The 25,039-nt window shown below is 47.7% G+C and overlaps 2 protein-coding genes across 2 annotated transcripts in view; one reads left to right on the forward strand and one right to left on the reverse strand.

Moving 5' to 3' along the window:
• The window catches only part of LOC106746476, a 167,129-nt gene that overhangs the window by 94,782 nt on the left and 47,308 nt on the right, over window positions 1–25,039 (reverse strand). Inside the window, exon 2 of the mRNA XM_014623104.1 lies at window positions 20,135–20,178. Coding sequence (XP_014478590.1) covers window positions 20,135–20,178 — 44 coding nt within the window. The remainder of the gene's footprint in view (window positions 1–20,134; window positions 20,179–25,039) is intronic.
• Window positions 1–25,039, forward strand: part of LOC106746477 — a 150,918-nt gene that overhangs the window by 69,203 nt on the left and 56,676 nt on the right. Inside the window, exons 2-3 of the mRNA XM_014623105.1 lie at window positions 21,582–21,649; window positions 24,672–24,889. Coding sequence (XP_014478591.1) covers window positions 21,582–21,649; window positions 24,672–24,889 — 286 coding nt within the window. The remainder of the gene's footprint in view (window positions 1–21,581; window positions 21,650–24,671; window positions 24,890–25,039) is intronic.

Below are 25,039 nucleotides of genomic sequence, written 5' to 3' on the forward strand. Positions count from 1 at the left end.
CGCGCGCGTTCACTCGCTCGCGTAGATATTCGCGACACGGTGTGGGTGGGAAATTCGCGTGCACGTGTATATGTACGTGTGGGCGCGTACACGTCAATGAGTATACGGGTCGGCCGGCTCGCTTGCACGCGCGCGCCTGTATGTGTGCCGGCTACGTGTATGTGCGCGTGTATTACGTGCGTGCGCGCGTGTGTATGTGTAGAGTTTTCTGGAGGTTTCCCCTAGCAACGAGCAGCAGCACCAGCACCAGCCACAGCCCGGCTTAGGGGTAGCTACGAACCCCACGCGAAACGCGCACACTGCCGATCGACCGAACGACCGACCGATCGAGACCGGCCGGTCCTCCCCGATCAAGAATCAAAAGAACGTTCAAAGGCCTCTCGCTCCCGCTTGTTCTTTTCCTCTTCTCGTCCCCTTCGTCGCCGAAAGTGGGAAACTTTCCGGACGTTAGTCGCGCCCGTTGAAATATTCACGCCGCCGGAGACACATGATGGACAGAAAAGTCGACGTTGCATATTTTCAGTCGCTGAACGGACTCTTGATCGGCCCCACCGCAATCGATACGCGAAGACGTAATTTAATTAGGGGGTAATTTCACTCGGGCAAGAAACGTAACGGTCCGCCACCGGGAAGCGCGCGAGCCCATGTTTCAGGTGCCCGAGGTAGTAGTAATTAAAACGCGCAATGTGACGCAATGTTCACGCGTCACGACGCCCAAGTAGACGAATTGGCAAACGGAAAGATTCTGGGAGCGCACTGATGGAAAATTATAATTAGTTTCGACGCCGAACGTATTTTATAGTAGCAGTAACATGTATATAAGATTATTATCACTGACACTATAATAGCACTTATTATGGTAGAAAAATGATTCTTCTGGCTATTTTTGTAATTGAAGAGTACGTTAGCGCCGAAACCGACAATAATAATTTTCTACACGGAGGAAATATTGTAGTAAAAATTACTACAAAATCTGGTAATGTTGAAGCATAACGGGATTATAATTGAAACTTTGATGTGTATTGCAATCGTTAGTGATGGATTCATTGTATGCATCACTAAAGATTACAACACGCATAATAATTTCGGTCATAATTCCGATTCAGCAATACAAGATTTTGGGATAATTTTTACTACATTTTCTCCGTACATCAGTGCGATTAATTGCGGAAGGGAGACGGGGAAGAGAGAGAGAGAGAGGGAGGGAGAGTGATGATCGCGCGGCGGTGCGCGAGGAGAACAGATGTTTGCGACTTGGAAATCACACAGACGCGCCTGTTTGAGCGAATAAAATTGTGATATTTTGTCTTCGCCACTAAATATATTGTTCCACTCGAGGTATGCAATGTACGATAACACGCGGTAACGGCGGCTTATAATTAGACACTCGTACGTATGTGGTACGACATGCCAGGGAACATTGTTTGATTTAGACGCGCCGCTGCACTATTATAAGCACATTTGGCACCGAATCAAGGCATTCGCGAATTATTGTGATACACAACAGGCGCAATTTATTAAGACGGATCGAATCGTAGGCCGAGGAACGAACTACCTCTCGATCGCAGGAACTCCGTCGAAAGGGATTTACGATGAAAATACACGCGTCTTTTTTAACACACCGTATATACGTATATACGTTCTCTACGAGGCGCGCTCCTAATACGATTAGAATTCTGAAGGAGATTTCGTTAGATAAGTGTGCGAGAGCGAGAGAGGAGCGCAAAATGGAATTTGAGCTTTCTTCCGCTCCAATTTTTCGTTTTTTCTCTCCTCTCTCTCTCTCTCTCTCTCTCCCTCCCTCCCTCCCTCCCACCCTCTTTTTTTCGCTTCTTCTTATCCGCCTCTCCACGCTAAGTCGCGGGGTTTAATCTTTTTACGCGCACGGCTACTAGACTCCGAGCAAGGATTAAGATCGACGTGAATTAGATTGCACTGTCCTTCGTCGTTCTCGCCGCGGATAACGGCTGCTCTCGCGTAATACACTTATCGCGCGAGAGCGTGTAACGGCATTTTGTAGTAATATCGTTGTTACGATTGACGGCACGGCCCGAGTACTTTATTGAAATCGTGCCCGCGAGTCGTTAACGAGCCGGACGATCTCCTCCTCCTCTTCTCGTCCTCCACCTCCTCCTGCTTCCCGCCGTTGACGTTGGAGAGATTCGCGCATTGACGCACGGGATTTATATTGGCGTCGCGATTTTAATCGTTCGTCAACGCGACGATATTGTCCGCGAAGAATCCCGGATAACGATTGACGATGACAGGCGGCGACGAGTCTCTCTCGCGCCGCATTGAAAACTCGCGCGCGGCTGTCTCTTTCGACGACTAATGTTGCGATAAATAAACGCGTACTCGCACGCGAATTCCGACCGATGGTCGCCGTTCGGCGAGAATGCGGCTGTCGAGGGAGAGAGAGAGAGATAGAGAGTGTGTGTGTGAGGGGGGGGGGGGGNTCTGAAAAGTTGCAAAACGAATCGCCAGAAAACGCCGCATCCTCGATCATTATGACGGCAATCTGTCGGCACGGATTATACGACGAGCAAAAGACGCGTCCCAGTCGCGTCTATTACCTCCGTTCCACCTTTATATCGTCCTCATTACGTCCCACAACGCTGAACACTAATAGGGGCGGCTCCGTTTGATCGCGCCTGACGAATTGTACGCAAAGAAGCCTATAACATTTCAACCTTTCGGTCAGGGGGAAAACGGGAGGAAAGCCGCTCGTGTAAAAAAAAACACACACAATGCGAAACGTTACTTTCGAGGACGCGGTTCTCAGTCCTTAAACATCTCTCTGCGGATTGAATGACTCCGTACACGGAAACGCGAGTCGAGATGTCCGAGAACGAGCCTAAGCTAACTAAAAGCGAATGTTACTACTATGACGCGAATCTGAGCGGTGCGTGTTTCCGCGTCCGAAAAAAGAGAGAGAGAGAGAAGGGAGAAGGGAGAGGGGAGTCGGGAAAGTAGAATATCACCGGCCGAAAGCCCGGCTAGAAATCAAGTTTCCCAGCGACGGGACTTTGTTTTCAAACATATTCCGTTCCTGCGCCGGGGTAAAAAGCACCGGAGCTCCGATTTCACGAGGAAACCCCGTCGAACAGGGTGGTGCGCGCGCGCGCTCTCGTCGCTCTCGCACGCACGCACGTACGCACGCACCGTACCGCGCCGCGCGTTGGTAACTCAATCCGAGGTGTTTCGGCGAAAAGTGTTGTATTACTGGTGTGCTATTTCTCTGATCCCAGATCATCTTCATTCGCGCGGAATTTCGAAACGGCGCAAAATTCACAGGCCACGGCCACCGGAAAGCATCGATCCGCTTCCGCGTGCGCGAGAGAGCGCTGCGCGCTACAGAGAGGATGAGAGAGGCAGAGAGAGGCAAAGAGATGGAGAGAAGGAGAGAGAAAGAGAGGTTCTCTCTCTCTTGGACGCTCGATAGTTCTCGCGCGCGCGAGGAACGCGAGAGAGCGGCTCCTCTTTAATCCTGAAATTCCTAATCGGAGGAGATTTTGCAAATCCCGACGGTAGTGGTACGCTATACGCTAACACTCCCCGCGTATTCCTCCGGGGAGCGTAGCGCTTTTTCGCGACTTCAATTAAGTTATTTCTTTGACGTGTGTAACACACATGGTTTTTCGGGAGGGGGAGGGCGAAATGTATTTCCACGCGATGAATTATAGATGACCCTTTTTTCGGCCGCCCATTTTGGAGCGAGCGCGCGAGTTGCGCTCGCGCGATCGATTAATTCGGAAATTCCGCGGCGAATAGTCGCGTCATTATTTATGACGATTGATTCTGCACCACAAAACTGCGAGTTATCGCTCGCCGGCGCGACAGTGATCGCGACTCCAGTGAATGTGCGCGAAATCAGCCTCGGGACTTCGATGACGAGTTCGTTACAAGTGTCTCGTTCTTCCTTACCGCTTGTTCACAGTACGACGGGTGCATTTCAACTCAGATAGCAAGATTGATCGGATTGGATGTTCCAATGCTTCCGCGAACGTGCTTGCAAAGCGTTCTGTTTCAGGTATTTTATTTACATTTTGCGATATATCTTATTTACTTTTGAATATTTCCTAACTTATTGTGAGAATAAAGCTGACTAGTCGAAGAAATTAATTGAAAATCTATAAAATGCTTCCGCGGGTCGGATCCGATCTGTGCGAACCTTGATATTTGAGGGCTCATATTTCTCACCGAGTTCAAACTCCGTCAATTTGAGTCCTCGTCTCGAAAGTGCCCAGGTGTTACGCAATTCGAAATTTCACGCGAATTATTGCGGTATTGATCGACGAACGGTATCTCGTCGTGACTCGCGCGAGGCAGAGAGAGAGAGAGAGAGTAGGACTTCGAAAATGAGCGATTCACGGGCACGGGTGTGCATGGAAACGTCTGGAAACGTAGGTCGAAGCCTTCGCTACGCGAGAGCGTTGGAAAGAGCAAGATAGAGCGAGAATAAGAGAGAAAGAGAAACCTGAGGCAAGAGAGAGAGAGAGGAGCGTGCTCTCTCTCCATTCCTCCTGCCCTCCCGCCTGCACACTCCACCCCCGCCAATAGCCCTAGTCGTTTCCAGCAAGTACTTCTATGTACCAACCATCTCCTACACGCTACCCTTATATACGTTGTATATTTACCTCCGTGGCATGTACGCGCGCGCGCGGCCGCCTATGTACATCGGGGCCCCGCGTCGTACATAGGTCCGAGCGCCACATAAAAAGTACATGGGGCAGGTATAGCTCCGGCTGAAAATTATTCCGAGTATTTTCGAATTAGCGCGTCGGAAGCGGAGGAAATGCGCTGCTGGTCGGGCGTCGGCGGCGGCGGTTGCGGGTGGAGGCGGGCGAAGTGCAGCACGCGAAATGCAGTTTTCCGCGTTGCAACGAGACGCCCCGTACGGCGACGATGCACCGTACCGTCGTTTCTTCAACGGCAGAACGAGACTCGGTCGCTCGTTCCCGTCCTCGCCGAGCACCGAAATTCCGTAGCGACGCGTTGTTGGCGACTGTACCGGCTTTCTCTCTCTCTCTCTCTTTCGCCGTTGCTCGCTCGTCCTCTCTCTCTCTTCCCCTCTCGCGGTATCGCACATACACGTCTACAGCGTTTTCGAGCAGCTCGAGGAGAATTTTCGGAGTCGCCATTGTCGCCGGGGTTGGGCCGCGAGGACGGAATTATTCGCGGCGAGAGTGCGCACGTTCGTGAGCGCGAGTTCACGAGAGTGACTGAGGTGACTCGATTTTTAAATTGCAAAAGCGACGACCCGCCGACCCACGCCCGCGCGCCGGGTCGTCTAAGCGGCGAGAAAAGGTCACGGCGCTGAACTCGCCCCGATTCTTCCCGAATATTTCGCATTTTTTTCGCCGCCGCCGGGTCGGAATTATCATTTCCGATTCCGATTAAAAGTCCCCGAGAGTCTTTTCTCTCCAGCGCACTGGCGCGACATCGCGTCGCCGGCCATCGGTCGAATTGGGAACGCGATCCTGATTTTTCAGCGCGGGAATCGTTCCTTAGCGAGCCTCGAAGGATTTCTCGCGAGTGCGCGCGTCACCGCGTCGCGGACCGTTGCTAACGTTTCCGGCGCGTTAATCGCGCGATATTCATCATCGCCGCGGCATCGCTTTCCTGCGTCATCGCGTTATTTGATTTGACCGCGAATATTGAATTGCCGAATATATCGATCGTAATCAACTAATAAATAATGCCGATGACACCGGCCGCTCGCGATGGATTGATATCGCGCGCGCGCGCCCGCCTCGTCCGATTTATCAAACGCACGGTCGAGCGCGACCGTTCCCTCTAAATAAATCTCTCTAATAGGCTCAAAGGAAAAAAAATAAATAATAAATATCAAATAGTGTTCGCGCGATCGGAATAAACCCCCGGAACCGAGGATAATCGTGGCGATGAGCGAGCGCTTCCTGCTCGCCGCCATATTCGGATCGATTATAGATTATCAACGGAATGTGATTTCGAGCGGCGCGTCCTGTCTTAAGGCCCGTCTATATGAGACGCAGAACGCAACTCGCAGGGAACTGGACGGAAGACTTTAACAGCTACACGGATTTACACACACTTTGGTTGAAGGAAATACAATTTCTGGTCCTTATGATTCGGTTCCCTTATAACGAGAAATTCTTTCAATTAAAACTCGGTTGATTCATTCACTGTCCGGTCAACTCAGCCAAACTTTTTTTCTGTAGTCTGCACGGTAAACAATTTTAAATTTGTGTCAAATTTAACGCATTTCACATATCCCAAACGGTCCACCCAAACTTTTGTGTTAATTTAACAATTTCACAAGATGAATACGTTGAAAAGTTATACGAATATTATGTCCAAAATTAATACAAAATTAATACGTTGACATTAGCACTACCGACGATTAACATGCCTTTCTACCGGGGCAATTTACATGAGATTTTTGAAAAAATCATAATGCAAAGGAAAAAAGTATTATTATACATTGCAACTAAGATAATACAAACACAATAGTTAAATTAACACACGGATATGTTAAAAACTTAACATAGAAATTCTAACAAAGGCCGATTTCAACTCAAGTACAAAATGTGTTTCTTACTGTAAAAACGTATCGAGCACTCTACCTGAGTCAATGAAAGAACAGAATGTCGTAACATTACGTCCTGACTGATCGCTTCGGTCGTAGGACGCGAAGGTTGAGGTTCGCCCAACTTCCGTACGTCCTGCGTATTGAAGCTTACGGCCTGTAACGGCCGGAAGTACGTCACGCTGCGTCTAGTATTGCGACCTGCGACCCTCGTTTTTATGTGGATGGGCCTTTACGTAAAGTGGAGCTGAGAGGCGGCCCTACGGCCGTAAAATTCCTATGCCGCGAGTAGTTGCAGGCGACTGTACATCGAACTTGGCGATATCTTTTATCTCCCTTCAGCCTTTGCGCTACCTTAGGAACCGAGTTCGAGGGAACAACACGCTTCGAAAAACGAATCTGACGAATGACAATCACGCTTCCATAGTTCGTGCTTCGTACTTCGGAAGCGCGTGGTTAAAAATACAAGAATAAATCGGTGGTCTCGTCTCGTTCGTTCCGTACAAAGCAAAAATTGCGACATAACGACCAACGCGGCCGCCTCCGTTTTTTGCCGCTCGTTCCGCTTGAATTTTCCTTCGTTCGACGTTCCGAAAAATGACGCGCGTCTCTCTCGCGAAGAAGAGGAAGAAGCCTCGTCGCAGAGTGCATCATTTGTGCGCTCCGCGTCGCGCCGCTTCTCGAGCTCGGAACAAGCTGTTTTCGCTCGAAATTTTTGAGTGACGTGCGTACACGTCGCGATGATGCACGCCGGGACGTAAGTTACGCGAAGTTCCGCGGTGAGGTCTCTCTTTCTCGCGTTCCTCTCTCCCCGGCGGTCTCCACCGCTACCCTTACGACGCTCAAGAAACTCCGCGCTCTACATATGCAGAGCCGCGCGATGAAATCATACGACGCTCAAGTATCCCGGAGGCGCGCGAGATTCGGCGAATATTACAAACCGGAGAAGTACGATTCGTGACGTGTAGCGGCGCGCTGCGCGAGAGAACTTCGGAAAAATGCTCGTCGTCTGCGTTTATCGTCGCACTCCGTGCGCGCATAACCGGGAATATTAACCGTCTAGTGGCAAGATGGATTTTCAACGTATCCGAGAAGATGGGGTCGAATTCAACCCCATGCTCTGTTTTGCTCATTTTTCATGTAATTAATGTACAAAAGGGGTAAAGAAAATAAACAATAATATGAAGCATGCCTTAATTAAAAAGAGAAACAGTGCGTGCACATTGTAAAATGAATGAAGCCGTGGGATTAATCCGACCTCACCTTACCATTAGGGAGTTAACACGTGTGGACCGACACGGTCTCGATTTCTATGAATTTTGCCAAAGCTTACCTGAAGTTGGAATAATCAGAGTTACGACGAGTGCATTACCTGACGCGTATATTCGTTAGTTTGCTTCATTACGGTTTCCTATTGGCTGTGTGCATTTAATTCGTTAGGTGCAAGTGAGTTACGCTTCGTGCGTAAATTGACGAGATGCGAAGTCACTTCCCCGATACAGTGTTAATCTCTTAAGCGGATACCAAAGTCGATGACGAACTTGATAAGCGTCAATAACATAGAAACGACCCTAGAAATATTATGTTAACGCTGACATAATTACGCTGTTATTCTGTATCTTTCGTACATATAGATTTCACGCAAATATAAGTGCGATATAAATGTGAATGCGATGAGTGTGCGTTACTCTGCATTACCGTATCGAACAGAAAATCTAACCAAGATATATAAAAATTGTTCCGCAAACTTTTCATATCCTTTTAGACCTCTTTAAATTCTACCGGAAAGGTATAAAAATGTTCTTTGAAATTTTCCCGATCGGAGCACATTCGGTACGTACAAGCTGTAGGATTTCTGTAATAGATGAATATTTATACTGACAGCTAGAGATGTCATTTTGAAATTTTTTATCATTTCCGTCACAAATTGAGCAATGCTCCGGTTCATTCTCGCGCGTACTTTCACCGCGTAAAACCACTTAGAATTCTGTGCAACCAATAAGACGTTAACTTTGCAGAGAAAAAAAATCAGTATTCAGTCGGTAAAGTTTTCAAATGTGGCATCCCCTTAAGCCTGCAAATGTAGAGTTTACATTGGAAGTGTGATCGGGAAAAATTGTGACGACGCCGACGACGATGACGAATGCTCGCGAGAACGCGAAATTTTCTTGCCGCCGAATCGCATTAAACTGCGCGATATTACGGGGCCAAACATAAAAATGCGCCGGGCGTCGCTCGTACAAACCTCGAGTAACGGCGTTCCTCTCTCCCCCTCGAAAGCGTATCGTCATTCGACGCGTCGCGACGAAACGCGCGAAAGCTCGCCGTTCTCTCGCGAAATCGCGCGGCGTAACACGTTTTCCCGACCGCGCGGCTTTTTCGCGGCTTTTTCTCCTCGGCCCGGTCGCGCGACTTTTTCGCGAGCCGGCCGAGACGCGACGAGAAACGCGCGTGCCGCAATTACGAGGATTAGCGGCACGCTCTAACGGTGGTAATTTTCTTGCGCGGATACGAGATTTCACGGAATAAACCGCGCGAGAAGACTGTGTGTGATTTATCCGACCACCCTTCGCCAGAGAGAAAGGGGATCGATCTGCCACCGAAGAGACTCGCGAATGTGATTTCGATCTTTCCCGATCCAGCGACTCGCGAAAATCCCCCTTTTCAAAGCGATACGATTGCTTAAGAATGAGTTTTTCGCATGCTTTCCTTCTTTCTCCGCACGTCTTTGCAAAAGAAAGCAAAACGGAGAAGTAAACCGCGCTGACCGCTTCGCGGACTCACGTCGCGAGCGCGATATTGATTGAAACAGATGCACGAGAGAACTACTTGTATTACACGAGGAAAAAAATTATCGCACTACGAAGGGAAGCAATTACTTGTATTATTTTTCTTCTTCCAAGTAATGGTTGGCTTGAACAAGGAATATTTTTTTCTTCATAATAGCATTAAAATATACCCGTCACAAATAACAGGAACTCATTACCATATATTCAAAAGAATTTGTCCTCTTTTCAAGAATATTGTGAACTATGTCGAAGAAAATTTAAATTCGATTAATTGGAACGAGCAAATCGAAGTTTCAGTTTTAGTATCTTGATTTAATATTTTTAATTGGAGTATTAAACTTTTACTAGGATCCGTAATGTATTTTGACAAAATTTGATATACTACTCGCGGATATATAAATTTATGCAAATTACTTGAAACAAATAATATTTACTTGAATGCGTGTCTTTCTATTTGTAAATATGAAGGATACCGTCTGTGTTGAGAATTACAAAATCATACTGCACAAGTAAAAATATCGCCTGGAAGTAAAAAACATGAAGCATACGCGTCCCCGAGATGAGTCAAGTCGCGAGAAAGAAAAAGAGAGAGAGAGAGAAAGAGAGAGAGAGAGAGAGAGAGAGAGAGTGATATGAGAAATCTCGAGAAATATTATTTATTCACGTATCCGTTTCTCGCGCGAGAGATATCGGTAATGTAATTTCATTTAATTTATAAATCTGAGATCCCGTTTCCGTGACGGAAAAAAGGGAAGGGGGGAGGGGGATAGAGAAAGAGAACGGTGAAGCTCCCGCGAGTCTTTCTTCGCTTCCGCCACCGCCACGTCTCCTTTTTTAACGAGCCGCACGTCGACAGGTAAATGTTTGTTATGGAAGCGAGTGCTACGAATGATTCTGACAACTCACGGAAGGAAATAAATCTAACTCGAGTCCGCTTCGGTCCGCTTTATCGAATCGTAAGGACTCTCTTCTCCCCGCCCCCTTGCCGCTGTAGTCGCGCAACATTTACGTAACTATTTCGTCGTCACTCGCTCTTTTTCTCGTCACATCGCGCTTGTCTTTCGCAGTCGCGCGAGACATGTTTATCCGTTTCGTCGGCCGTCGCGAGGCGACCTCGCAAAAATTATATTACCCCACACGTCGAGCCCGGTAATTGAGGTTTCCATTGCCTCTGCGTGGCCGATGTTAAACGCAATAAATTGCAACAAGTCGCTCTCGAGTGTGTTGCACACTCACGCGAATCGTTCGTGGGATACATCGAATGCGACCGCCTTATATCGCGCGCGATATCGATCATTTTTAAACGCTCACGCGCATTAAGCGAACGCGCCGACAAAAGTTGCCGCTGCTAATCGCTCAGGTTCGAACACGAGCGTGCAGTCGCGTGCACAAATCGCGATCTTTCAGCCTGCGGACACACACAGGGATCGCCGGGATCAATTATTTTTTCATAGAGAAGATGGTATGCCTTCCCTCCCCTCAGTGAAACTTTTTGAAAAACATTTTGACGTTCTAAAAATTCACCTTGCCATTAGAGTGTTAATAATCAATATGTTACATTGAGAAATGAACGATTGCATTCGTCAAAGTGTTCAATTCAATCGATTCTAGACTCAAAGTGAATTTATGAAATATTTATCACTTAGAACGTTATTTAAAAAAAAAAAATGTGGCGACACTGAATAATAGGATCGAATAATACAGCCTTCTAACGCGCGATCGCGTTGCGCCAATATATTATTCGATCGAGCGTTTCCGCGCATCAGCCAACGGAAAGAAACAACCGCCGCTGTGAGCAGAGTAGTGAGCGTGGATTACCGTCCGTAGAAAATCATCGGCCGGCCCACTAACGACTCTTAACAGCAGTCTAAGTAAAATTCGCGCTTTCCCCCGAGACGCATCTCCCACGTCGGTTCAACTTTGGCGATTCGCTTCGCGCGACGTGCACGCACCGAACATGCACGAAGCTACGTGCTGAAAGCTCCATCGACGCTTGCTTAGATAATGAACAATTTACCGGGCGTCTTTCGGGCGAGAACGCCGGTATGAATCACCGCGCGCGCGCGCGACGGATCTTTCAGCGGCGGTCACGTCCCGGTTCCGACGACAAGACGAATGATAATGACCGAACGTCGGCGACGTTCATTTCGAGATCCGTCATTATTTCCGTTCCGCGTATCGCGCAAATTGCTCTAATGCGCTCTCTATGCGGACTATACACACGCCGGCGGCGTGCGCACCTTACTATAGCGTCGTGTGCCTCTCGAGAAGAAAAAAGGAGCTCGACCTTGGGTCACGTAACCTTGACGTAAACTCTTTAAAAATACATGCCGGGAGGGGGAGGCAGAAGGAGGGAGGGAGAGAGAGAGAACGAAGAGAGATAGGGCGAGCATTCCCACCGCGGAATTCTTGCGCGTCATCGGTCGAGCGAGTGACTTGTCTCGAGTTTTGAGTTGAGGAGGAGGAAGACGACGGCTACGACGATTCGCCGAAGATGGCAAAGTGCAAGGCAAGGAGGCGCGCTCGCACGCGGGAAACTTTTTTCTCTTTTCGTCCAGACGGCCGTGCAATATTGATAGACTCGTCTCTAGATAATGGCGGACTATTGCGCCGACTGTAATTGCACGGTGGAAACAGTTTAAAGCCTCCTCTCTGCCCTCACCGCCGGCCACCGTACCTGCCGGGCAGCGCGTGTGGAGAAACGACGACGGGAACGTCGGATTCCTCTCTCTCTCTCTCGGGCCAGGATAATTATGATATTTAGGCCCCGTTCTCTCTCTCTTTCTCGCGCACGAGTTATTACCCAAGTTGGCCGCAAGTCAGGTCCCTCGTCTCTTCTTTTCTTCCTACAACCGCAATTTCGCGGCACTTTCGCGGATGTGTGCCGTTCTTGTCGTTCTCGTCGTCGTTGTGTCGTCGTCACGCACACGAGCGAGACAAGACGTTTAGTCTGTGATTAAACGGGTTGGAATCACTCGCGGCTACCCGGTACTTTATCAATTACCTCGCGCGGCACGGCCGGCTGTGTTGCTCTCTCTCGCGAGCGCGAAATTAATTCGTCCGCCGCACACGTAAGAAAGGGATAACGAGATTGCGCGAATTACACGCTGACGAATGAGCGTGCGGCAACGTGCCCGGGTGTCGATGTGCTGACGCTCGGGAGAGCGAATAAATTGAAATTTATTCCGCTCCAGGGGTCTCTGAATTTTTCGACGAGCGTGTCCATCTATTATCGATGTCGGGAAAAAAAACTAACTATCGTGAAACATCTCTCTCACGAGCTGTCAGCGGCCGGAGACTTCTTAATACCGCGATACGTCAACCACTGTGATATCGCGAGACTTCGGAGATCTCCTCGCTGATTTTGGCCTCTGTCAGAAACTTAAAGACGCTGGAGTGCGTGCGCGTTGATAAATGACAAATCTCCGCGGCACTCGTGTAATGACGGATAATCGAGATGTCGGAGGATGCACGAAAAAAAAAAGAGCGAACGAACAATCGGGTTTCTCGGTGGGAAGCACGGCAGAAAGGTCGCGATATTTTTTCCCGACGCGTTTCGCAACGCATCTGTCGTATCCAATAGGAGGATGCAGTTCCTGAGAATTACTAAGGCCGATATTCGTAGTCGGATCTTATATTTGAGACAGTTTTTAAGGGAATGTTGGGATCCGCTAGAATTCACTAGGATGTTTAGCACCAGCTATTCTGGCTACATAGAATTGTAAATCCTTTCGCATGATGATAATACATACGTTAATGCAGCCTGAGTTGCTCGACTTTATATCGAAAATGGAAAATAGTTTAAGAACTGTATAGTTCTTTTTGCTAGTTCTTATTTCAATATGGCGTCTAGAACCAAAGATAATATTTACTCCGTACCAAAAGTTCTGAAGGTTATGCGAACGAAGGAAAACCAGGCCGGAGTATAAATTGCGCCGTAAAATACTATTCAACTGTTAGAATTAAGCTCAGAAGCCTTGTTTAAAAAAAATTGCCTAAACATCTGATGTTAATATAAGCGAAATTACCGGTGTAGTAGGCTAAAAAAGGCATTGTATAGTTAAGTTCATCTTCAGATGCTTTGTAGCCAATAAGATAAACCGTACAGCATCTGAAAATGAACTTAAGACGATCTTAAACGTGAGATCCGACTATGAATGCCGGCCTTAGAAGAAATTTTCCTCTGGACACGGGATGCGTTCCAAATCTTACGCAAAAAGGACTTGCAACCTTTTCACAACTGATCATACATCGAGCTTCTTAGCCGCGTGTGCGCGCTTTTCCGTCTGGCGTCCAGATATTTTCACGCGAATCCTGCAAATTCCCCCCGATCAACCGCGTTTGGAAACATAATTCTACGAATTCCGCGCGTCGCGCGCTTGTTCGACATATTTGAGAGATAAAAATATCTCTAAAGGGATGAACACACATATTCTCGAGTGATAACGTTTAAAACTGATATCACCGATAAACGCCATGTATGCATGCGCTCTCGTTCTCTCGTTCTCTCTCTCTCTCTCTCGTTCTCTCTCATATTAATGCGTCGACAACAAAAACATTTTTTCGCCTATTAGGTACGGCTTGACGGGTCGCGGCTCGCGGCGCTAAAAAATGATATTGAATGCGCAGGTATGAAATTAAAATGGCCCGCGATAAATACCGGTCGGCGCGGCGCGATTCGCGTCCGCTTTTTGTCGCGCGATTTCGAAAATGCGCATCCGGATTTTAATCTATAGACGGAAATAATGGAAAGGGTCGCGCGCGCGCCCGCGCTTGGTCGCACGCGCGCTCGCGCGATATTAAATATCGCCGTGCGCGCGCGAACGAGCGAGCGAGCGCGCGCGTGAGCGCGCCGCAATATTTACACGTTTAGTCTCGCACAAAATATTTGCGCCGTGTTTGAATCGGCCGTATTACACGTATCGCATGAACCCGAAAACGACAACAACAATCTGCGCGTGAGAGCACTACCGTTGTAGCCTACACCACCGCCGACGTCAATGGTTCATCGAATGACTTTCCCCAGTGTCGGGTGACAGAGCTTTTAGACTCCATCCATGAGTAAACCAATCCGATGACTGCGAACGTATTACTATTATATCCGTACGCCAGCCCTCTCTCGCACCACCCGCCGCCCTTCCTCTCTCATCCCTTTCCCGTCCCTTTCTCCATCGTCCACGAATCGCACGAGCGTGTAACGGAAATGATTTACCGTTTTGCTATGGTCATATATATATATATATATATATATATATATGTGTGTGTGTGTGTGTTTAATGTTGTATATATACAAACATAAATGCGTCATCAAACTCATTGTTACTTGACAATATATTTATGCAACTGCACATTAAGCGTAGTATACGCGAGCGCACCGCGTGCCGTATCGTTGCGCCGTAAAATGTATTATACGCACTCTGGCCCTGCGAAAGAGCGAGAGGAGGAGGAAAGAATAGTTTTCATTATTCCCGCTCGCGATTTTTAACGCGAGTCTGAAACGCGAATAAATAGGTGGCGAGAGATGTTGTGAGGTGAAACACGCGACGGAGAATGCGAACGTGTTATCCTGAGGGAGGCCTCTTTATGCGCGGAGAAAAAAAGTTTGGTTGAATTAACGTGACAAAATGAACGAATCAAACGCTTTTTGGTTGAGGGGAACGGAATTTCTGGTTCTTGTGAACTAAATTCAGCTCCTGTAACTCGAAATTCTGTTACCCACTTCTAAGATGCGTTCACTGCCGCGTTAAGGGGATGCCATATCTGACTTTACCGACGGAATACCGATTTTTTTTTGCAAGGTTTACGTTTTATCGGTTGCACAGAATAATTATGAATATTTTTGCGATAAAAATACGTGCGACAGTAAATCAGAGCATTGGTCAATATATGACGAGAACGATTAAAAATTTCAAAATCGACGTCTCCAGCTTAGTTCGCGTAAATATTCATTCACATTCTGATACGGAAATCTTACAGCTTGTATATGCCAAATGCTTCAAACAAGGACATTCGAAAGAACATTTTTATACCTTCTATATTTTTTAATTAAATTTAGAGGTACGAGAGGTAGAGATATGAAAAGTTTGCAGAAAAATTTTTATACATCTCGGTTAGATTTCCCGTTAGATATAACAGTTCGATAAAACAAAGTAGCGCCCGTTTATCGCATTTACATTTATATCGCGCTCACATTTAAAATATATACGTATAAAAAATGCAAAAAAGTAGCGCGATCGTGTCAATGTTTATATGACATTTGGAGGATCGTCTCTACGTTGTCGACGCTTATCAAATTCGTCAACAGCATCCTTTCATTCAACCGAACTTTTTTCTCCGTACGGTAATTCGCACGAGCCCGTATTTCGAGAAAACGAAACACCCTGATCCGCGACGTTACCTCGAGCGATAATCGCTACTCGCCACGTGTTCCCTCGCAGAGGAAGAGAGAGGAAGAGAGCGGGGGGGGGGGNGAGAGGAGGAAGAGGGAGAGATATAGACGGAGTCTGATCGCGTCTGATTGTATTCGGAGACGAATTAAGCCGTTAATTGCGACTTCCCGTGAGGATAATCTCGCCTCATTAGATAATCCTGACATCACGCTGCCTTTGGTTCTGCGAAGCTCAATAACGTCAAAGACCGTAATTGGTCGATTCCGCAGCCGGTTGAAATGGAGTTTCGCGTCCCGCGCGAGCTGCGAACGGGAAACGCGAGATATCGAACTCGCCCTATAGGCATATCTTCTCCTCCTCCTTCCGCGATCTCACTTTGGCTTTTCGCAGCCGGCGAATCGATTTTTTGACGGATGATTGATGCGCGAATTCCGACCGCGTTCGTTCGTTCGTCCGTCCATATCGGCGGCGAACTCGCGATCGATCGAAATAGTAGAACTCGATCCGAGCATGTGGCCGAGACATCGTGTATGCGCGTGGATCTTCTCGACATCCTCTTTTGCAACACACGGAAAACAAAGTGATTAGTTACTTTCAGGATATAATTATACCGCGCGTATGCGCAACGCCGGACTCCGGTAATCTCCGCTATTTATAATCTCAATGGCAGCATTTCATCCTGCCACGGCTGCGTTACGCGACGTGACGCGCAAAGGATCTTTTTGCCACTGGGATCTTTTTCTCGAACGGCTCGGCAATCGTCACCGGCTGGACAATATCTTCTCGGTTTTCCTCTCTCTCTCTCTCTCTCTCACATTCTCCATCTCTCCCCCCGCGCCTCTCCTTTTCTTTTCTCGTCGCTTCTAACCGCTGCGCGACATTTGCAAGAAAAAAGGAGGAGAGAGAGAAAAAAAAGAAACTCTTCGTTTATTAAACGCCTTTGGACAAAGCGTAAAAAAGATACTTTGCATAATTTGCACCTCGACGTAGGATAACGTTGGCTTGTTAACTCTTGTTTCGTCAGTAAAAATGCGGCGTGTGCGTGCGCGTTTATAACCGGAGGTGATGAACTCCTTGAACTCCTTGCGGCGGCGGCAAGAACTTTAAGAAACGATCAATCAAGGCGTCACGTCGTTATTTCATGCCCGTCTATGTGGAAATAATGAATGTGGCCAATGTGTCGTAATTGCGGTGCATCTCTCTCTCCAGTTTGCCGGCAATTTCGAAAAAGCAAGTAACGTGCCGCGACGGAAAGGTTAATACCAGCTAAAGTTCAACCGCGCGCGCTTCTGAGGAGAAAGCCCCGCCGGCGAAGTATCGATACTTCGCGCCGCGTCGGTATGTAACTCTTACCGAAATAACTAATGTACATCTCTTTCCCTTTCTGTTTCTTTCTTTCTCTTATTTTCTCTTTATTTTCCGTCGAACGAGATTCCAGGCTCGTTGATGCGAGAAACATTTTAGCGGATAATGCCGTTCGCGCGTATATTGTGTACGCTCGCGATACAATCAGCAAAAGTATCGACCTCCCCCCCCCCCCCCNNNNCCCCCCCCCCCCCCCCGGCTCGTGTAATTCCGCGCGTGTCTCCAGCTAACAACAATGTAGCCGAACACTTAGAGCGCGTCAATCCGCGCCAATTTGCGTGGATGCCGCGCGAGTAAATTCGCCAAACGAGTCGCGAGTGCGACTACGACGATTACGACGATTACGAGAACGACGACGACGACAAGGAGGAGGCGATGTTCACTCGGTTACGCGCGATAATTAAGTGTCGACGACATTCGACGACGTTCGCCCGCAGCCTCTAATATTGCAGCACGCGCCGTAATATCAGTAATCCGCGCAAAACGATTTCGACGCGTGGTGACAACGGGCGCATCAGCGTGTGCGCACCGTGCCTCATAATTAGTCGGAAGACACAGAGGGACGGCGAAATAGAGTGGGAGAGAGAGAGAGAGAGGGGGGGGGAGAGACAGACGGAGGACGGACACGCGATCATAATTGCCGCGCGCGCGTTCGCGTCGCGGCCGGCACAATCAATTAAATGGCGCGTCGAGTCACGAGATGGAACGGCGGCCGGGTCCATTTATAAAATCGACGTCCTTTTTTCCTTCGAATAATCCCTAATTGAGTGCTTCACGCGCGAGCGAGCGGGCGCTTGTATCGGAAAGATAAATTTCGAAAAATCGACTGGTACGCACTGTGTAAACGCGAATCGCCTCGCGTCGTTTACGATGTAAATTTCGAGGTTAATTCTCCCGAAAGATTTTTTAATTTCGCGCAAAGTCGAGATTTACCTCTCCCGCGAATTTTTTTAAACCTTCTTTGCGCTTAATGCACGGAAAAAGAGAATTAGCTTCCATAGTTGAAAACTAGCCTTCCATATAGTACAAATGTAATAAAATGAAATTTATATAGTTAGCAAAACTATCGCAGAGTCAAAATTTTAGTTCTACTTTAAATCTACATTAACTGTTTAAAAGTCTTCTATCCTTTGGTACTACAAATGGGAAATTATAATATTGCCGCTTTCTTCACTTGAAGACTCAATGTACTAGTTAAAAACTTGATGTAGAACTAAAATGTAGACTCTGGGGGACTAAATTATCTTTATAGCACTGAAGAAACGCTTATTGTACTCCTTAGGTGCTACCAGTGATTACTTATTTCCGTTTTCTCCACTTGAAGACTTGATATAGAATTTTAAGTTTCGACTCGGGTATACTGAGAGAAAAATTTGTAATTATAATCATCATAGTGAAAGACGTGTTATTGTAGTATCAATGATAATAACGTTGTGCGTATTGCTGCTACAATTTTTGTGATTAAAACGATATAAGATAAATGTAGATGAGGCCGAAAACAATTATAACTTCTCTCAATATAGTTTTCAATTATAGAAGCTAATTCTTCTGACTATAGTCGTACGCAGAAAAAAAAGAACTAATTAAAAACTAGGTCTACTAACTAAGTTTTATTACATGGACAGCTAATTTGCAGCTGTGGAGGCTATTTTTTCTCCGTGTAATTATTTAAACCTTTTACATTGTCTTGTTATTTTCTCGCTTTTCTTCTTTTGTATTAGACGAAAATTTCAAGGTCCCGGTATCGTCCCGGCGGTGTTATCGAATTATCGCGAGATCGAATATCGAATTAAGCAAAAAGCGATATCGCGTACCGTTAAGTAAAGACGCGCCGCGCATTTACACCGACGATACGCGCGGCAATTATTGCGACGGCAACGCGTTATCTCACATCGACACCGCATTTGAATTCTTAATGCATATCTTTATTACCAGTTCGTGACGTAATCGAGATCGATACGTCGCCCGGTCGGACGTAAATTAGACGCTATTACGTTGTACGCGGCCTATCGCACTTCCTGCGGATTTTTCCTCTCCTTCTCCTTCCCCCTCTTGCTTCTCCTTCTCTTCCTGCTTTTTTCCTCCATTTTTTTAACATACGCAACGACAATTATTCCCCGATAACCGGCGGTCGTGGCAACGCTTTTTAACCGACCTGCGGCGGCGTTCCTCGGAAAGTTTTAATGAAATGAAAGGAAAAACTCGGGAGGTGAAGTTGCGGGCGCGCCGTGTTACGTCGCGCGAACTGAAACTTATAAAACTTACAGGAGGTCTTCATTCACTTGTCTTGTCTATGCACGAGCAACTTTTGGAAAATACAGCTGCGGGATATTTGTGGACGAACGCGTGATATAGATCCGCGGGAATTAACGTATAAAGAATAACGTGATATAATCGGTGAGAACGCGAGCGTGAATACGAATTAAAAGCGGAGGAAAGATTGAAATAAATCTCGCCACGCTATTGACGCAACCGTATGGAAACATAGACGCAAGGAACCGTCCCGATAAAAGGACACAATCACATTATGGAAATTTTAATTACAGAAAACTGGTTTCCGGGGTTCTCTTTTAAATGCGTGACAGGGAGGAGCTAACTAAAAGAACATTACAGCTAATTTGAAAATTAATTAAATTAAGTGCCGCTTTCTCGTAACGGGTTTGTCAAATGTAATATTCGATATTTTCGATATCAAAGGAAAATTCGATAAAATGTTAAATTATGTTGGAAAAACGTCGGCGAAAAGGATATTGGAATAATACGTAATTAGCTCCTAGGTTATTGATTGGTCGTAACGAGACGTTAAATTTACGAAATTATATACAACGCGCAACACACGCGCGCGCGGAGCGCGAACGCGCGCGTTAAGAGATTGATTAAATAACCATACGAGGAAATTACGGTAATCCCGTTATCGTGTTTCGTGCGCCGGTTTTAACTGTGCGCCGCGATATATATTCGGCCCCGAATCATTAAATCTTAAAAGATAACTTATTATTAAATAGAGAATCGAACAGTATTACCTGTTGCTGCGCGGTGTCATCCTGAGCTTCCGGCACAGTCGCTTCTGGAAACCCAAAATAAATTCGAAATAAGTACGATATTGAAAGGAAGAAATACCTCTGTGCACATCCTATCCAGCCACGATTTAGCGTACAGCGCGACGAGCATTAATTACCGCGTTTCGCGGCCTGTCTGCGGTGTATTCCCCCCTTCCTCCTCAGAAAAGAGCTCAAATATGAAAAGGCATGACAAATAAGAGATCCGACTGTAGTTATCGGTGCGCGACTACCATATATTGCAGTATCGTAGCGATTAAAAGTGCTGTCAATTGTAAAGGTGAAGTTGTAAAATAACATCGCACGTAGAATATTTCTTGGGATCTAATTGGAATCCAAGTTCGATTTTTCCATAAAATAATTATGGATTCTAGTTGGGAAATCTACGCAGATTCTCTGGTTAGATGCGTGAAATTTCAAATATACGATTCTAAGTGAGAAACGGATCCTATTTGTTCATCCTCAACGTTTTCCTAAAGATTTTTTTGCCTTCCATTTTACATTGCGATTGAAGAACACGTTGTAATATTGATGCATATTCTGAACTCACTTTTACCAATAAAAATGCCTTAAATGTGATTTCTCAGCCATTCAGGTTATTTCTAAGTCACTTTTAGAGACACTTTTATCAATAGAAGCGAGTCGAAAATATGGACCTTTCAATATTTGCACTTTACAAGTACACACACGCTATGCGAGTGCTATTAAGCGCGACATGAAAAATGTAACCTCGTTTATTAACCTTCTAGTCTGATATTCGGTTAAACTGTTGTTTAATTCTGGCGATGTACGCCGCAGTGTTTAGCCAATCAGCATCGCGGAGAAAAAATTTTATCCTATATCTCAGATAAGAATGGTATTTCCAATTAGCTATAGTTATGCAAAAAGTATCTTCGATCTACATAAGGTTCTTCACATTTTGTTCAAAAAGTCAAGCAAGTCCATTTTTTCTTTTTAAGAATACCCATTGACAAAGCTTAACCTTTAAAAAGCAGATAAAAAAGACGCAATTAAAAAAATGTCACAACTAGTGGTAAAATAGAAACGGTTTTTTTAATTAATTTTAGGCGCCTATAAGGTTTTTTTTGCTTTATGTAGAAAGACGTACAGACTGTTAGTAATAAAATCTCCAAAATCATAATTTTGTGGGTTGGATCCTTCTTGCATAACTGACCAATTGGTATCGTAATAACTTATTTTGGGCCTCGAACAATTTTGATATTCTAATCGAAATTTATACCGTGCATGGGGAAATCTGAGAAAATTTATGTGTGAGAATGTGTCTGTTGCGTTGATTTAAAATTTTACACACTTGTATACGAGTCGTATTTGGTCAATAATAATAATAATAATAATAATACAAAACGTTAGATCGCACGAGTAACCGACGTTGTTTCCCTTCTGCTTCTAGGTCGTACCCGTCACCGGTGCAAAATGGAGGACCAAACGGCACGACGATGAGTTGCACGAGTTCTCAAGGTGAGGATCCAACCGCGAATTTTTTGTTGGCCGAGTTGCGACCCCCCTCTTCTCTCCCCCACTCCCACGTCTCGCTCTATCGGTCAAAAATTCAAAACAATTCCACTAATTCAATGCACGGGGGGGGGGTTCCGTCGCGCAACGTTCGCGCGTTGCATTTAATTACGCTCGCCGCTCGCCGGAATAAAGCCGCCGACTCGCAATAAAAGCTCGCTGCTGCCCCGGCATACCGAGAGCGTACGGGGCGCGCGCTCATTAATTAGCGAGGTCCGAAAAAATTTCCCCCGGCGAAATTTTCTTCCGATTAAATTAGCGTTGCATTAAATTTATTGGCTGAATTCTTTTTTATAAAGCGGCGCCCCGCGCGCGCCTTCGTGCGGAAGCCACCGATCGCTTTCGCTCGCTCGCTCGATCGATCGATCGTTTGCTCGTTCGCTCGCCCGTTCGCGCGCGGCACTTGACGTATATAATTTGCAAATATCAAACGTCGACGGATATTTGAAAATATTGACTCTGGTATTTTAGCCGGAGCACGGCGGCCGGTCTCTCGGCGCGGCACGGGAAAAAATTATACCTGCCTCATGACGATTCAATATCGCGCGATTATCGCGGCAAAAGGTACCGAGGGAAAGGGAGGAAGAGGGGGAGGGAGAAGGAGAGAGAGAGAGAGAGAGAGAGAGAGAGAGAGAGAATGAGAGAATCCAGACCAGATACAATATTAATTTTATATTTTTCGCCACTGTGTGACACAAACGCGAGAGGACGCGCTCGCGCGACCAACGTGATGCGGCCGCCGCGACTCGTACGTGCACGTTCGCGTGGGCGGGTGCGTGCGTACGTTACGTGTGTATGTACATGCGCGCGTGTATGTGTGCATGCCGCCTGCAAAAAGCTCGTCCCCGCGTTTATTCGCGATTGCGAGCGAGCCATTAAACAGATTCGCATGGAATTTCACGACGAAAAAAGGATCGGCGGAGGGCGCGGGAGGACGGCGGTTCTATCGCTCGGCCGTTCGCTCGCTCGCGGAAATTTCACGGGACGCGCAATCGATGAAAAAGCTTCATTTCAACACGAGCTTATTACGAAATTAATTTTCGTTATAACGGGGTCTCTCCTCGGCATGCGTACCTTTCCCGCGGAACGTCCGAGAACGTCGTCGGCCGTCATCGTATGCGATAGCAATAATCGTTCCGTGTAATCATACGATGCGATCATACCCGGGTAGCAGTCGATTCTCACCGGCGGAAGAACGGAGACGCACGCGTGTGTACGCACGCACGTGGGAGAATACGCGACGTTCGCGTTTACGTCGCGCGAGGCTCCGGTCGATACTACCGCCGGCAATTGGCGCGAAATTGTAAAAAAATATTTCCCGAGCGAGCGAAGGAGAGAGAGAGAGAGAGAGAGAGAAAGAAAGAGAGCGAACACCGCACACAGGGCGATGCGGTGGGCACGCACGACAATCGCGGGGCGAAATATACGCGCCGGCAAAATCCGAGGCCAATTACAAACACGCCGTCTCACACGCCGGGCTGTCAGTCATCAATCCGCGGAATATTTTTCTCTGGGTCAATTGAACAATTCTACGCGTCGTCGGACAGCCCGGACCGAGCCGGGTCGCGCGGGCTCTGTTCCGCTCGGACCGGGCCGATGGGTTTTAATGTATTTGCCGTTAGCAGCGCGAACGAGCGAGCACGCGCGCGCGGGGCTTTCAACGGCTAACCGGTAAATCTTCTGACGAGCGATTAACTCGTTTCTCTCGGTACTCCTCAGCTATTAAATTACCATCGACGATACCGCCGGCAATAAAACTTGTTCGGGGTGATACTAAACCGAGCGAAAGGTTGCTCCGGACCCCGGCGCGGATTATACAATAATCTCTTAAATCACTTAAATGCGCCGTTTATTTATTCCCCATCAAATTATCGGTATTACTTTGAGCTTTACGGCCGCGCGAGCGCGGTGTGTTTATCGAGTTTGCCGGCGACGACCGGTGCCTTTTAGCGGGACGTGTCGCGCTCTTTAACGCCAATCGCCCGGCGTATGCGCCCGATAACACGGGGAAGGGGAGGCGCTCTCCGACGTCGCGTCGTGGATTTTTCGTTTCAAATCTCCGCCGAGCCGATCAATTTCGAATGGTCGCGTCTTCTCGTTACAGTATAGAGAATTGTAAACGGGGGGNNNGGGGGGGGGGGGGGAGTTGCCTGCCGCAACTTAGCGAGCTTCGTCTAATTCGAAAAGCCGAGGGCGAAGACAAATTCGATCGCTCGAAAAAGTTGGCGGGAGCAAATATCGAAAGTTCGGGGGGAAACGCAGCGCCCGATTCCCGGCGCAACTATGTCTGAACTAGGCTGAAAATTCAGCCGGTGCCCGGTTCGTACCTGTAGCTATCCGGATTAAGAGTTAGACGGTGCTCCCCTCCCCTCCTTCCTCTCGCTCACTCCGCGCTAAATAAGCCACTCCGTGCTCTCTCGGTTGTTTCGCGGAGGAAACATTTCACGATAGAGCGACGCGAGTAGCGGTAGTTGTGAATTAATAGCGCGATAATTCGAACTAGTTAGCGAATGCACGCGCACCCACGTGTACGCGTACGAAACAGAAGAAATCCCCCCGGTGAGCGATCGAACGAACCGTCGACGTCGTCGTCGTCGTGGCGAGCAACCCGGCGACGTCCGTATAGTGTACGCTAAGCCCCTCGCGAATTTCAAACTCACTCCGCATTTCTCCGGATAAAGGAGCTCTCGCATTTCTTTCTCCTCGAGGACGAATCCGAAAGGCGGAATGGGCTGGAATGGGCAAGACGGCGGGAGTATTACCGCCGTCGCCGACTTGTGCGGGGTTAATTCTCGCAGTAACGGGCCGCCCGGGCGTCCGTTACTGGGTGCGAAAATTTTTGTCATTTTACGACCTCGGCCGTCGTCGTCGATGGCCCCGACGACGACGACGCCGACGGCCGAGCGAGCGAGATAAGCGCGCCGAAAATCTAAAGGGCGTCGCCCTCTCTGTCCTTCTCTGCGCGCAGGGGTGATGGTGAAGCAGGAGGCGAGGGACGACGGTTACGAGACGAGTCCGGACCTCGAGATGAGGAGCACCGGCGGTGACAGCAGTCAGCAGTATCACACGCCGCTGACACCACACACGCCGCACACACCGCACACGCCGCACACGCCCCTCACGCCGATATCGGCGACAGCGCATCAACCCCAGCAGCCGGGCTCGACCGCCTCCGCCCTCGGACAGGTGAGTTTTTCATATATTCGCTTACCCTGCCTGCCTGCCCTTGCGACCGCCGCCGCTCCACCCCCCCCCGCACCCTCCCCCGGTTTTCCGTTCCTTCCTTCCGGCCACCCAACTGCATTCTCGAGCTGTTTGCGTAGCCGCAACCCGCGA

This window comes from Dinoponera quadriceps, unplaced genomic scaffold, assembly GCF_001313825.1.
Source record: "Dinoponera quadriceps isolate SergipeBrazil2010 unplaced genomic scaffold, ASM131382v1 scaffold1850, whole genome shotgun sequence".
NCBI lineage: Eukaryota > Metazoa > Arthropoda > Insecta > Hymenoptera > Formicidae > Dinoponera > Dinoponera quadriceps.